The sequence below is a fragment of the Drosophila mojavensis genome, unplaced genomic scaffold, assembly GCF_018153725.1.
Source record: "Drosophila mojavensis isolate 15081-1352.22 unplaced genomic scaffold, ASM1815372v1 contig_19, whole genome shotgun sequence".
In the NCBI taxonomy this organism is placed as follows: Eukaryota; Metazoa; Arthropoda; class Insecta; order Diptera; family Drosophilidae; genus Drosophila; species Drosophila mojavensis.
Window position 1 is genome coordinate 3806339 of NW_025318726.1, and position 15544 is coordinate 3821882.

Here is a 15544-nt window from a genome sequence, read left to right on the forward strand (position 1 = left end):
TAACTGATGTATGTATGTATCTGTGTGAGTTTCATTGTGCGTGTCTTTGGTGTAATGCGTTAAGCGCGGTTTTCTGATTCGGGTTCGCAATTCAATTGAATCAGGGCCTAATTAACAGGGAAATTTTGGATTTTGTAGCCTCTACTTGAAAAAGTTGATACCAATATTTGTGTGTAGCCCACAATCGTAATTTCAGCATAATTTTGGCAGCTTTGCTTTGGCATGGCTTGGCGACATTAACGAAGCGGACGCGAGTGCAGCGAGCCAGGCGCCAGCTTGATTCTAGCTCAGCGTCTCCGCGAGCTCTACAGCTCGGCCTACAACTCACCTGAGGCCGCGCGAGGTGCGCGGACGCTCCGACTGAGTGGAAAACGCACTCGACGTCACACTGACCACCGACTCCATGTCCGAGTCACCAAACTCGCCCATGAAGTCCTTGTCCGGCGACAGCGAATGCCTTGGCCGCATCCGCGTGTCCATCGACTGCAGATCACTATCCGAAAGTCCTGTGTAGTGGCGCTCCCAGCCACCCATGCCGGTGCTGCGATATGTCGCCTGATGGTGCGGCTGCCGTGTGCGATGGCGGCCAAAGCGGCTGCCCGATGCCAGCCGCTCGTCAAAGTCCTGACCCAATCGATCGCGCAACATGGCGCTGCGAGAGGTTTGTGGCACCTTCGAGGAAAGTAAGATAGAATTTGTAAGTTTGGTAATAAATTTGTTATAACTTGAACACTATATGAATAAGGCAAGATATAATACGTCAGCGACTCTTTAGATGCTCAAGACGGAAAAGTTTTTATGCAGAGCTGTTATTTCGATCAACCCTAGACTCGGAATTCGTGTGTTCCTCACAGGAAACTATCTCCAACTAGGGTACGATATTCGAGGTATGTTGAATTACAATTTTAATGCATTCAGGGTATAACTTGTAAGGAAGCTTTTGTTCTTCCAGCCGGAAAATATCTCGACTTTTAAGTATACGAATTTGCTTATTTATTAAAATACTGAACATGATTCGAATGCACAGCTCTGAGGCAACTGATTGCATCTGCCTATCCCAAACTACTTCGATATTACTAGAGTTCCGAATAATGTATTTTAATTTAGTAAACATGCAAACTCTTTGACATATTGGTTACAAAATAGGCATAATAGTAAATACCAAATTTGTCTTTATTATTTATTTTTTTTTTTTACCAAAGACTTTTACCTTTAGTATATGACTTACCTGTGGCAGTTGTCGCTTCTTGGGCGATCCCGTAGGCGTGGCAGTGGCAGAACGAGACTGGAAACGCTGCTGCTGTGGTGTCTGTGCCGCCGCCGAAGCACCGCTGCCTCCGCCGCCGTAGGCCGCGGCGTTGGGTGAGCCGTGAATTGGAAGCACTGGATAGTCAATGTAACGATCGTCGGGCGGCGATAGCGATCCTCGCCGCGGACTGCTGCTTCTGTAGCCGTAGCCTGTGCCCGGATGTCCTTGATGGCCGTGATAGTTGTCGCTGGGAGCTGCCGAGTGGCTGCGCTGGCTCAGGCTCATGCCACCAGGTCCGATGGCGGAGCCGACACCATTGGCACCGCCTCGTCGGTAGTAACCCGCAGTAGTTGCAGAACTCTGATGTGACCGCGAGAGAGCAGAGAAAAAACATTGCATACGTTAGAGGGCAACGAGAGAGGGAGAGAATTAGCTTCAGGCCTTAACCGGGCTGCACCCAGGTCTGAAGTCCGGCATCCGCGAGAGCTTACGGCTAGGCACATACATACAAGCATATGCATGTATATATATTTATAAATATATATGTATATTAAAAGATATATATCTGTGAGTAGAGTGGCATTGAAATTCATTCAAGTTCATAATTCGAGTGTGTGGGTGTGTTTGCTGTTCAGGTGTACGTGTGGTTTGATTAACTGTTACTGCAATTCTACTGGAACACGGAAAATGAGTTTGTAAATTAACGGAGGTAATTACAGTTAATAGTAAAGGCATACGGAATAAGTATGTATACTTAGCAAGAGAATTCGAAACAAAATCAATTAACGACATATGGAAACAAGACTCCGATCTCCGATCAGCCGGGAACAGAGCATTGCTGCTCTGTTCGGCAACTGATAAAAGCATCGATATAATAAAGGCTTGAGTTTATATATATATAAATAATTGGTTGAGTTATGTTAATTAGTTTGATTAGTAGTAGTAATAGTAGTAGTAGTAGTAATAGTAGCAGTATTAGTATTACGAAAGTGCAGAAAACTGTAGGCCTGGCTGACTAGCGGTAGCTAAGTAGATGATTGCAACTAATATATATGCTGATATATGTAAGTGGCCTACTGATTCGCTTGGAGCACTTTATCCATTGATGGGATGAAATAGATATTTACTGCTGTGTACTAAAGCTGCTTGGACTGCCTGTGTTGTATGTGTGTGGCTTACAATGCGCTGTCTGATCGGTTCTGATCTGTTTGATGGAGTGTTACGTTAATTTAGCTTAGGTGCAAACCTGATTGTGATAACTTTGTCCAATGCCAGATACTGTGCGATAATCTCTGGCCATCATCCCGGCCACCCGTTTGCGGCCCTGGGGCGACATGTCACGTCTGGATCGACGCTCGTTTAGATCGAGCTGAATTATGCGAGTTTAACGATTTGTGGATGGGACCAATTCGGGTAGCATATATCGGATATACATACAAATATATATATATGAATATATATATTTATATATACATGTTCAGCATATAACCAACGGGGAGTGGATAGTGTGTGTGTGTTGAGTAAATATATAAAGAGGAAAGATAGAGAGCAAGAGAACAAGAGGAGAAAATGTACATATGTGATCAAAATGAATATAAATCAAATTGCTGATGTCAATTTTTACATTGCATTTGTGTGTCATATATACGTACATTTTGTATATATATTTATGTATATTCTCTATATATATGTGTGTAAACGGGTGGGTCTAATGGATCGCTAAGTGATTGTTTTTTCTGTTTTTGTCTGGTAGCGGGGTATATTACAAGAGAAATTATAAGTCAAGTAGTAATCAGCAGTACTAAACACTTAAGGCTACGATTACAAGCAGATACAGGTAGGGCGTAGGCATGCAAAAGCTTAGAGAGTAAAGGCCAGAGGTGCAGCTGATAAATATATTAAAAGTTGTTCTTTTTTTTTGTGACTTGTTGCAAAGTTGAGTTTTGAGAGATTTTCTGTTTTTTCATTCTTCATTTAGACAATATTAAAGACTGACTCTTTGGACAGTTTTCTGCAGTTAGTATGTGTTCTCAAGTTTTTATGTTTACACGCATCCTTAAACCTAAAGCATTTTGCTTACAAAACTTAAACTCTATGTATATATTCGATCTTAAATGCAAAGATTATTGTTAGCTGAAACATGATGCTTATGACAACAAAATTAAAGAATAAAGGTAGATTCGAAAGCGCAGAGCCTTCAAATGCCACGCGCTGTTTCAGAGTTTTAGTATTTAATTTAGTACACATAGATGGAGAGCTGCGATCTTAGAGTAAGGAGTTCAGATATTAGAGTTTAGAGAGTGAAAAATTTAACACGCACGCACAACGAAACAACGACACCAATTAGTAAAAAAGAACGTAACGAACGAAAGTCAAATGAAAGCACAGAAACTTTAACGGAAGAGATATTATACATATTTCGAATGTGTGCAAACTTATGTACAATTTATGGATTTGAATGCGTTGATGATGGGCTGATTTGAGTGAATTAATTCGTCCAATTTGAGTTTGATCTGCATGCTAATTAACTGACAGGGACAGCAATAATGAAGCCTTCAGGCAACTGCCTTGATACTGGGCAACATGGCGTATGCGAGATGTGTGCAGATGACGGCAGACCCAAATGTCCGGCCTAAGAGGTGGTAATGAGATTGACACTTAGGAGTAACGAAATGCACAGACTATAAGAAAACATGAAACGAGTAGATTTGTGTGTAAAAACGAGTATAGAACACTTAGAATTCTGACGAAAACTGAATACACTTGCAGAGCGCTATGTAACATCATATTATTATATTTTCATAATTTAATTAATTTAATTTACTATTTTCTTGTAATATTTATAAATGTTTTAATTTATCTATCTATCTATCCTCGTCATTCGGTAAAATGTCCAACAGATTGGATTGAATGTTCTGGGATACAATAAAGAAAAAATAAATATTAATTTGATTTAATAATCCTAGACAAATTTGTATACCGAAATATGTATATTTGATATAAGCGAAACGTAATTAGCATTCATTTAAAATTTTTTTAGTAATACTTCACGTTGTATAAACTATCTTGTAAAATGATGATATAAATTGTACAAATGCTTTAGTTTTTCTCTGGCATAATAGTATATTATAATATATTAGTTTTTCAACTTTAACTGATTTCTCATAATATTTATGGTATTATATATATTATTTCTTATAAAAGTTTTCAGTTTTTACATATTTTATATTAAATATATATTCTTGCTTTCCATTATTGATTATTGAATTTTTGTGAAAGCTTTTAAAGTTAAATTTAAATATTGGAGCTCAGTATCAAGCGGTCTAACAAGATTCTAATACTCTGCAAGTGTACGAGCGAGAGTGACAAGAGACAGTTTTGCTGCGGAACAAAGAGAAGAGACAGAGAGAGAGAGTGGAATCTACGGAAATTGTATGTGTGTGTGTACTGTTTTTATGCACGTGTATGTGTGAGAATCAGTTCAAGTGCTTCTGACTGTGGCAAGCTGTGATTGTCTTGTCGTGTGAATATGTTTCTGTGTGTGTGTGTGAGTGTGTGTGTGGACGTCCTCACTCTTGTTGCTGTCAGTTTTAGCTGCGTGTATCACTCTCTCTATATACATGTATGTATGTAATATATATATGTATTTATATACAAAGGGAATATATATTTTCATATAATTTTGGTTGTTCCTATTTGTTAAGTGGCACCAAATGTGTGTTGTTGTTGTTGTTTTTGGCAGTGTTGTTCTTGTTGTGGTTGTTGTTGTTACCTCGAACAGCGGCGGGCTGGCAGAGCTGCCCATCGATGAGATGCTGGCACCGGGCGTCGTTCCATCGATGTCGCACTCGGACGTCGTGTCCGAGTCGCTTAGACGCGACATCGTGCTGGGCGGTGATAAATGATCTGTCGGTGTCAGAATCAGACACTCCACATCGCTGCCCTCGTCACGTAACTGTTCATCGTAGTTGTTGTTGTTGTCAGAAAGTTGCCAACCAACGGTTTGTTATTGGAATGGAACGGGGCGAGCGACAGCATGTGTTGTTGTTGTTGTTGGAGTTGAATTTGTTGGTTGTTGATTGTTTCGTGGTTGGTTGGTGATAGGTGATTGTTTGTCATGTAGTTGTGTATTTTTATTATATATATATGTATTTATAATTTTTTTTAAGGTGTGCACGACATAAACAAAAGATATGACAATGCTGAGTTAATAATTTTGTTTCAATGGACAGCTGGGGATAAACATTACATCTAAAGTACTAAAACTCAAGTAAAAAATAGAACAAAAAACAAAGAAAACAAAAATTTTCTGCTTTTCAGTTTTGTGTTAAGTTTTTCGCTCAACAAATCTCGTCCCGGGGAGCTTAGAAAACCTCAACCTCAATGGCTTCACATTTACCAACACACCAACATTAAGATAAATACGAACGCAAACCAAATGAACCGAAACGAACCGGCATGAAACACAAAGACGAATCAAATGAAAATGAAACGATAAGTGAAACCAAAGAGAAGCTTGCGACTTCCTTGGACATAACATACGAGATGGGAGCTATCCTGATGCGGTTGCAGCTGGTACCACTCGGCTTCGTCGTCCAGTACATGATGAGCCAAGTCAATGACCACCTCGCCAATAAAGTCGTTGGCCCCATAGCGCACATAATCCCACAGCGTGACCTATGGATTGACAAAGTAGAATTTGGATATTATACGGTAGGATCAGTAAATACAATGACAACTCAAAAAATAACGTGATCACTAAGCGTAAAACTGGATAATCCATTTTTAAAAGTAGGATTAATTCGTAAGAAAATAAATATATATTTATCTATAATAGAAAACGCAATTGGAAGATCAAATGAATTTTAGTTCTAGGAGTCCTTCAAAATAACTGAAAAATCAATATTTTATTACAAAGATCTACAAGAATGTGATAGAGTGTCGATGGTGGAATAGAGAGATCAGGACACCCCTATAAAAAACTAAAAAAATGTCAACGGGATTAAATATCATTTGATGTAAAATAAAGTAGATCTACAGGAATTTGATGGAGGGATCGGTGATAACAAAATCTAACATTTTAAATAAAGATCAACAAAGCAGAATTGAGACTATAAACAAAGTTGATCAATATAAATTGAAAAATGCATATAATGAATGCATGTAAATGAATATAAATCTCAATTATTATACAAAGAGAGTCAAGAAGACGAAGAAGACCGATAAGTTAGTGGAAAGTCGATTGCTATAAACTAAAATATGTATTAATTTACCAGCAGATCGAAAGAGTGTATTGATAAATAAATACAATTAATTGGTGACATTAATAACAAATTATTTCAGCGAGGGCTCGAGAAGATTTTTTTTAAAGATTATGTAAAATAGGCGAGACGGCTCGACTTGGAGATACCCTCAACCCTGCGTAGAACTGATATTCCAACCATTCTGTACTTTTTTTATGCACATATACAGAAACACATGCACACACATGCGCCCTGCTAATTGCGTAGTAAGCAACGACTGTGCCTGGGGCTGCAGTGTGGATATTCAAAAGCACATATGTATATTCCAGGTGTCTAATACAAATTGGGGGCGAAAGGGGCGTGGTATTCACAATCTGTAAATTGCAAAACCTGTGTATTTATAAAATATCTTAAATATCTAGATCTAATAGTATTCAAATTACGCTTAAAAAGGAATTCAATTTATCAGGCAGACGGACAAGGCTATATCGACTCAGCTCGTCGCCCTGATCAGAAATATATATCCTCATTCTGTTACATACTTTTCACAAAACCATTATACTCTGATTTTCCTTCTCAAATGGTTCAGGGTATTCTAGAGGATAGAGATAGGTGATCGATGGTGATATAGAAGTAACAAACTTAAGAAGGCTAAAGTGAAGAGTGAATAGGATCGGTAGAAAAATATATCATAAACGGTTTAAGCAGGATAAATTTAATGGGACTGAGAAGTATACCTCAAGCTGGCGACCATTGAGATCGCTGCGGCGCAGACCGGAGTAGAAAAACGTTTGACCCCACCTCGGTTCGCAGGTGGTGCCAACGGTTTTCGTGCGTCGTTTGGACTTCTGGCTGCGATCGGGCAGCAGGAACACCTGCAAACAATTAGCGCATGAGCAACTTAGTAACTAGATTCAGGTGGACTGACTTACCTTCGCATAGGGATTGCGCCCGGCGCCGCTTTGACGCAGCGACAGGCCCGTGGCGCAAACCAGCGTCACGATCAGCTGCAGAGTGGTCTGATCGTAGCCGAGCTTCAGCTGCAGCCGGCCCTCGATGGGAATCGGCTGTGTTGTCACGCCCATGCCATGCCCATGGTGCGAGTGGGCGTGGGCGTGTGAGTGCGAGTGCGAGTGCGGGTGGGGATGCGGATGCGGAAGCGCGTGCGCGTGCGATGGCGGTGATGCCGCTGTTGGGTGACAATGATGATGGTGGCCCGCCGTCGTTGCGCTGTGCACGCCGCCCGAGGCGGCGACGGTGGCGCTGCTGTTGCTGCTGCTGCCGCTGTTACTGCCGCTGCCGCTGCTGCTGTGGCTGTGGCTGCTGTAGCTGTGGCTATGGCTATGGCTGTGGCTGTGGTTATGGCTGCTGGCCTCCAAGCGCTGCGACTGCTGCGAGCAGCTGCCAATGCCAGCGCCACGATGACGCAGTCCGTTGTTCGAGCCGCCGGTGTGGAGATCCGGAGAGCCGGGCGAGGTGATCAGCACGCTCGGCTTATCGCGGTGCAGCTCTAGAGCCTCAACGCCGGGTGCTGTATCGTGAGAGAAGCAGAGGAATATTTAGCCAACTTATATTAAATTCCTGTTATGTATAGTTTGTCTTTGTTGTCTTGGATTTTGTTTAGTGTGTGGCTTACACATACATCCTATAAGTGTAGATCTACATGTCCTAGCCAAGATAAATGTTCTGGAACCTGATTACGATTACTGTTAAGTCTTTCTCAAAGTTCATTTCTATTACAACTAATCGTAGAGACTCCATTACACACACACGCACGCGCATATACACACTCACACACACCTTTACGCTGCAGGTAACGCCCTCCGCTGCTGACCACTGCGCTGGCTGCCATGCTGCTCGCCAGCCCACTGTGCGGAAAGTTGGCCGAGGAGCGCCGGGTGACGCTGCTGCCCGAGCCAGAGCATGCGCTGCTGGGGCTGACGTTGCTGCTGCTGCCGCTGTCGACGCTGCCGGCGCCACTGGATGGCAGCAGCAGCGATCGACCCACAATCAATTCCACCTGTGCATCCAGACGACTCTCGTCGATGATGTCGTAGACCTCGTCCGCGCTCTTGTTGTGCAGGCTGCGTCCGTTCCACTCGATGATCTCGTCGCCTGCGTAGCGTTCACAATCGATTGTTTAATGATTGTTCATGTTGTGGTGAATGAAACGGCAAAACGAAAGATAGACAGAGAGAGACAGAGAGAGAAAGAGACAGAGATAGAGAGAAAGAGATATATGAGTTATGATTGAGAGATGTTGGCGAGATTTTTGGCCTTTACCTGGTCGTATACAGCCTTCGACGTCGGCCACCGAACCGCGTTTCACCTTCTCCACAATGGCTCTGCATGGGCCTCCGAGACCCACGGGCTGGCCGCCGTTCACCTTTAAGCCTAATATATCTTCCCCATCATAGTATTTACGTAATATCATGTGACCAATCATGCGAGTATTATCCGCGGATGTTTGCCAATTCACCGGATTCTATAGACACATGATGTATGTATGTACACGCATTGTGGGTGGATGGTGTTGGTGGTGGATGGGTGTTTGTTGGATCGATCGGGTGTCGGGATGAGATCGTGGATGTCAATTTTGCATAGATTTTGTTTAGATATTGTTGATTGTGGTATTTGTTTGGTGAAGCAAATGTCGATGTTCGTATGCAGGAAGTAGAATGGTTTATAGTTTTAGATTTGCACTATACAAAAGTCTTATGTATACATATATCTATATATTTATACATCGATATACACATATAAATATATAGATATATGACTTAATTTAAGAACTTACAGTTAGTTAAAATAATACATAAACAAAGTCGAACAACAATGGAAAATTAAATATTTAAAAAAAATAAGACATTTTATACATTTGGTTTCATTTCTGTTTGTTTGTTTTTGTTTTTTATACATTCAGTTTTGTTTTTCTTACAAGCTAGAAACAGTTTCTACGATAGGCTGTTAGGATATTGTAGTTAGATAGTATATAGAATAGTAGTTGTCATTCACATTTCGATTTGAGTTAAGTTTTAGTATTATAGACCTACTTTGAGAACACACACGTAGCTTTTGCAATTAGATCATTAAATTCAATTAAAAGTCATATTAAATTCGCAAATTTCAAATTCGGAAATATGTTTGAAAATGTGTTACGGATCGTTTACAACATTTAAAGAACATGCAAGAAAAGAACGTGCTAAGATATCATGTGGAAGTTGTGGATAATGTGGAAGGTATCTAGCTAATGTTGTAGTGTGAGTAAATGGGATTTGGAACTGGAACTGGAACAGGTACTGGAACTGGGAATAAAAACGTGCTCAGTAGCCAAGGACTTGAGCCTACGTCTCTTCATGCAAAGGAATTTTACAGTTAGTGGAATGATGTAGAATTGTTGTATGTTTTTCGGCATGCATTTGTATGGTTAAGAGTTATTCTATGGCTGTTGGTACTGTAAATGGATATCGGCTGCATTTGGCGGGGTAATTGCTTTTACAACTAGGAGAGAGAGAGAGAGAGACAGAGAGAGAGAGATATCTGGCCTATAAAGAATGCAAACTAAAAAGGATATTCGGGGTCTAATAGACTTTGAGCGTTACATAGGCAATATATGTGAAAGGTAATTTATTTTTCAAGTTAAGGAAAAAACAAGAACAACAAACGGAGCTTAGTAAAGACAAAGAAAAAGATAAAGACAGAGAGAGAGAGAGAGAGAGAGAGAGCGAAAGACATAGATAGAGAGAGGTGTAGAAGGATAGTGGGAGTATATAGATAGAAACATATTTATAAGGAAACTGATTGACTGACAGACAGACAGACAGACAGAGGGACAGAGGGACCTGGGACACACTCAGACTCTACACAGACAAAATGCAATTTGGCAGCCCGTATCAAGGGCTCAGTTTGGATTTTAATTTTCTTTCATGTTTAGGGGTTCGCTTTGCCTGCGCTGTGGGTGTTGCTGTCGTGTACCTTGGGGCCGTCGCCGCGGTTCGAGTCCTCGCTGCTGGTAAAGGTGCTGCTCGTATCAATGCCCGAGTCTTTAGTGGCCGAGTCCTGGCTGCCCTGCCGCTCGGATTCCCAGCGCGACCAGTCGCCGTCTAGCGGCTGCGCCAGCTTCGCGCTGGTCAGCAGAGTCGCCGTGCCCACATCCACAGCCGTCGAGGGCAGTATGGCGGTGACTGGTGGCAAGGAGCCACTGCCTGTGCCCGGGGCCACCAGGAGCGACGACTCGTCATCGTGCGCATCGAAACGCACCGTTTTCTTTATTCTGCGCTCGGTGAAGCGGCGCGAGTCCTGCGCCGCCGACGACGATGATGTGCTACCGCCGCCGCCACCACCACTGGTGGCTGGCTCATCCCAGTAGGCGGCCTCCGTGGAGCTGAGGGAGCTGCTGCCGCCACCGCCGCCACCACCACCAGCGCCAAGCAGGCCGCGCTCTCGGCTCAGGCTGCCTCGCACGCCGTCAGCAGCTGCCGACATCGCGCCACGCTCATAGACAGAGCCTGATCCAATGACAATCTGCGGCTTGCTGTAGCTCTGTGGATAGTAGCTGCTGCTGGTGCTGCTGCTGCTGCTGCCACCAGCGCAGCCGCTGGCTGCGGCCAAGGGCGGTGCCCGACGAAAGGCAGCACCAGTTGCTCCACCTGCACCACCAGCCCCACCAGCTCCAGCCGCTCGCTCGTGATTGCTGCGATTGAGCGAGTTGCGCTGCTGCACGTCCAGTCGAGCGGTCCTCGTCAGCGGATACTGTTCCAGGCGCTCGCGATGCTGCAGCTGCAGCTCATACCGATCCCGCTGATCCGCCGAGGCGTACAGCCGCTGATTCGTGTGGCCCAGCAGCCGATAGTCACTCGAGCCTACTGTCAGTAGATCGCGCTCGTTGAGGCTGCGCTGCTGTCGCCAAGGATCCGTGCGCACTTGGAGACGCCCGCCTGTAGATGTAGGAGGTACTAGTAATGGTTGGCATTTATATATACTCTATCGACTCGACTTTGTGGGTCAATGGGCGGGTTAAGAGGGGAGGCGGGGCAGAGACTCTGATTTGTATTTATAGGGTTACTCAATTGCTCGAATTTTCGAATACCCTTCTCTGTGGGTTCATTTGCCTGACATTAGTTTGTTGTCCTTTGTGGTAAAACTTACGGCGAGAAATGTTTAACAAGTGCCATATAAGGAAATATATATATACAGTTTTCATATATTTATTCATGAGTTGGATGTTTTCAGTTGATTGTCGATTGATGGTGAAATCTAAATAAAATACGTAAGAGCGTAAAGACCTTAAGTTATGGGAAGGAACTATGTTCAGCATTGTCAATAAGTTTAGCTGTTGAGAACGACTTAAGTAATCATTCCCATCCGATCTTAAGTAATCATTAAAATGTCGCTCCTCAAAAGCTTCAATATGTATAGCTGAGCCAGTTGCTGAAGATAGATCCTTAAGTGCATTGTATAGTATTGTATTAATGTATGTAGTATGTTAGCTAGAGTAAGGATTATATGTAGATTAAGGGGAGACAGACCTAAGTTACAGTTAAAAAGCTATGTCGGTGCCATAAGATCAAAGCATTTGACAGATCTGGAACTTAGAAAACTTGATTGCGCCTTAAGACCTAGCATACAAATGTTTTACGTGTAGTAGAAGTTTCTCAGAGGTGCTGGGATCTCGAGCAACGTACATGGAGCATGCCATACAAGGCAGGCAAATACAGAGAGAGAGAGAGATAGGTGCATAGGTCTTGGATATGGGTATATTCAGAGAATATCGAAAATCTATTGTACCATACTTATCTGCAGTGGCTAAGATATACATAAAATGTTTTGCGCTAGGTAGGGCCTTAATTAAGCTAGTGGTTTGCTTGTCCGTTTGGAGTGAGTAGGAGAGCAGGAGGAGGGGCCGTGAGTGTGTGTAGGTCTAAACTGTTCAGTGAGGCAGTGAAGTGTGTTTCAGAGATGTTGGGCTCAAGTGTGTTTTGTTGTTGTGTTGAAGTAAGGAGGAAACTGGAAACAGCGTTACGATATCCATGCAAATTCTTCACGTATTTGTTTTGTTTTTTCAATTTTTAATTTTTTTTTTTTGTTTTTTGTTTTTAGATATACAAGTACAAGTAATTCAAAAGAGTAATTGAAGAAATTGGAAGAAAGAAACGTAAGAGGAATATAATATATAATAATAAGTGTGTACACAGCGCATCGAGCGGTACTTTGAAGGTGTGAAAGGATCTGTTAAGCAACAAAAGAAACAAACAGTAACAAAGTGTTGGAGCAGGAGGGGCAGCTATTCGCCTCACACATCGAAAAATCACACACATCGAAAAAAAATAATGTGAAACGAGTAAAAAAGGCCAAAAATGTGGGCTGTGAAAGGTGCTCGAACGAACGAAACTTTGGATAGGAGAGAGATAAAATAGAGACCAAGAGAAATAGACGACACAGTGGGTAAAATGTACATTCCATTTTGTATGTGTTTTCACAAATCACAAATCATAAGAAAACGATAACCGATAACAATAAAATACAGACACGCATTAGAAATGTTATCAAATTCAAAATTGCTCTTGATTTTGTTTTTTGTTGTTTTTTCTGTTATTTATCTTTGCTTACATTTGCATGAATCTGTAGATCGCCGGGCGAGAGATTTGTTTGGACACTTTGCACGACGCCAAAATTACCTGCTGTTGTTGTTGTTATTGTTGTTGTTGTTGTTGTAATTATTGCAATAAAATTTGTGAACAGTTTTCGAATTGGCAAATAGTTTGTGGCGGGCATAATATTTACATTTTTTTTTTTTTTTTTTTTATTGGGCAAGTTTCAACATACAAATATTGTGGGATTTTCAGGGGTCGCACATCGGAGTAACAAAGAGAAAGAGAGAGTAGAGAAAATATATTTTTTATAATGTAAATAAAAATAATGGCATTAGGGAATTGAGGGCGCATTACTTAGACTAAACTAATTTATAGCTAGCTTATAATTTACACTTAATATCTGGCTTGATTATCAATAATTATGTTTGATGTACAGTGCGAGGCTCCATAAATTAAAGTTGACAAGTGCTCAGGCGAGACTATAATTAATTTATAAGTATATCTTCAGCTACAGCATAATTTGTTTAGCTACAAGCTGTGAGCACAATGTAAATTGCTTGAAAAATGAACTGCGGCCATTTCTTAAGCTCTGCACACACACAAACACACGCACACATATTCACAAGCGCACACACTCATCGCTTGAATGAAAACTAGTTTCGTGCCCCACAAACACAGCCACACACACGCACACAGACGGTAGTTGTCCTCCCATTGTGGGCCATACCCCTGGCACAGTTTCTTTTGACTTTGGTCACGATAGAAAACGTTTATTGTGCTCGTAACGACTACAAAATTACGCAGAAAATAAATATAAAAAAAACATATATAAAATAAATAAATAAATAACATCAAAATTTACATGAGAAAATGCAGCGATGGCGGTTTAGCGAAAACAAAGGAACTTACGAGAGTAAAGCAAAGCTAAGCAAAGGCCAAGTAAAGTAAATTTTACATATCTAGATTATTTTTTAAAAGTTTGCAGTTCTGTTATAGCACTCTTGTGAGACCTGTCCTAATGAGTTTTGGAAAGGATTACTCTGCTTGGATTGAACTAAATCAGTTTCATTTCCTAATAGTGCAAATTTTATTTTTGAAAGTTTTCTTAAAGAATACTAAAATATTGTGTATATTTTCAGCAATCAGAAGCCCAAGAAGAATCTGTTTAATTAATACGTATAAGTGGTTATTACACACTGAAGTTCCATTCTTAAAGATGTCTAAAACTTAAATTTTCTAGTTTAATACTGGGCCTACTGAAAGATAAAGATATGATTTAGAGATCAAAGCTCAATTTTGGCTCGGTAACTCTGCGTGTAACGCTCCTAAAAATTAATATTGTAATCATAAATATTGCATTATTTAAGAAATAACTAAGTACATATTGAAAAAGTTAGAGTTCAACTTAAATAAATTTACTAAAAATATTTATATTTCTTTATTTCTTTCAAAGAACACGTGTTTTTTGTTATTATCGTGCAGTGTTGTTTGAAAGTCAAATGGCGAAACTCACGCACATTGAGGCAGCAGCGAAAGAGCGGAAAGAGAACGAGAGGAAGCGATGGTGGCAAAGAGATGGCCAAGGCGAACGAAGAAAAGAAGGCGCAAAAGAAGGCAAAAATCAATACCGTATACAAACACACGGACGCTCACTCGCTTGTTGGCTGCCCTTTGTTACACACGTGTGTGTGTGTGTAAGTATGCGTGTGTGAGTGTCAAGTCTTGCACAATTATCGCATTGTGCAAAACGCACAAGCCAAAAAAAGTAAATAAATAAATAAAATAATAATAATGAAAGAAATAAAAGCTAAAATCAAACAAACTTCGTTTTAGTTTGTGTTTGTTGTGTTTGAGTGCTGTGTGTGTGTGTGTGTGTGTGTTTGTATGTGTATGAGTGTAACACTCTCCTGTTTTATATTTTCGTCCATAAATTCTAGCCAGTTGCCTGAGGGGGCGGCAGCTGCGAGTGGGTGGTCGGGCAGGTGGTGGTGCGATGGGAGATGTTTGGGCTGGCTAAAAGGACATCAGGCGAGAACAGCTTGTTCTATTTTTAAACCAGCAGGCGACGCATACAAATGAACCGACCGCACACACACACAGAGACTCGTGTATAGACAGACGCAGGCGCATAAATAGCACAAACAACAACAATGAGCAGCACGCATAAAATGCGTTGGTGTTGCTGCTGCTGCTGCTGCTGCTGCTCCTGCTGCTGCTCGTGTGTTGTTTGTCCCTCTTCCTGACCAGCTTCAGTGCTCGCATTAATGTCACTCATACGCACAGTTGCACAACCAAACACACACATGCACACACACATACTATACACACGTAGCTGGCTGTTGGTCTGTCGGTCAACATTTTAATTAAATTCATCTCGCTCCCGCGACAGCATTCGTTCACATATTTTAATAGGCACACATTCACACACACACACACACAGACACTCGCCCACATCGTTT

The 15544-nt window shown here is 41.5% G+C and overlaps 1 protein-coding gene across 13 annotated transcripts in view; it reads right to left on the bottom strand.

Annotated features, from left to right (window-relative positions):
• The window catches only part of LOC6572144 (regulating synaptic membrane exocytosis protein 2), a 44301-nt gene that overhangs the window by 14116 nt on the left and 14641 nt on the right, over positions 1 to 15544 (bottom strand). For 7 of the 13 annotated variants that reach the window (XR_004363789.2, XM_032728255.2, XM_015166240.3 and 4 more), the window contains exons 6-15: positions 10468 to 11429; positions 8776 to 8977; positions 8293 to 8607; positions 7425 to 8023; positions 7230 to 7367; positions 5792 to 5926; positions 5022 to 5204; positions 2496 to 2618; positions 1229 to 1609; positions 329 to 672 (exon numbers count right to left, since the gene is read on the bottom strand). Coding sequence is in view for 12 of the 13 variants with exons in the window: in XM_032728255.2 (XP_032584146.1) it covers positions 329 to 672; positions 1229 to 1609; positions 2496 to 2618; positions 5022 to 5204; positions 5792 to 5926; positions 7230 to 7367; positions 7425 to 8023; positions 8293 to 8607; positions 8776 to 8977; positions 10468 to 11429 (3382 nt within the window). In the remaining variant the exon portion in view is untranslated. Of the gene's footprint in view, positions 1 to 328; positions 673 to 1228; positions 1610 to 2495; positions 2619 to 5021; positions 5205 to 5791; positions 5927 to 7229; positions 7368 to 7424; positions 8024 to 8292; positions 8608 to 8775; positions 8978 to 10467; positions 11430 to 13101; positions 13170 to 15544 lie in introns of all 13 variants that reach the window. The other 6 variants (XM_015166232.3, XM_015166238.3, XM_015166248.3 and 3 more) reach the window with 3 other exon arrangements.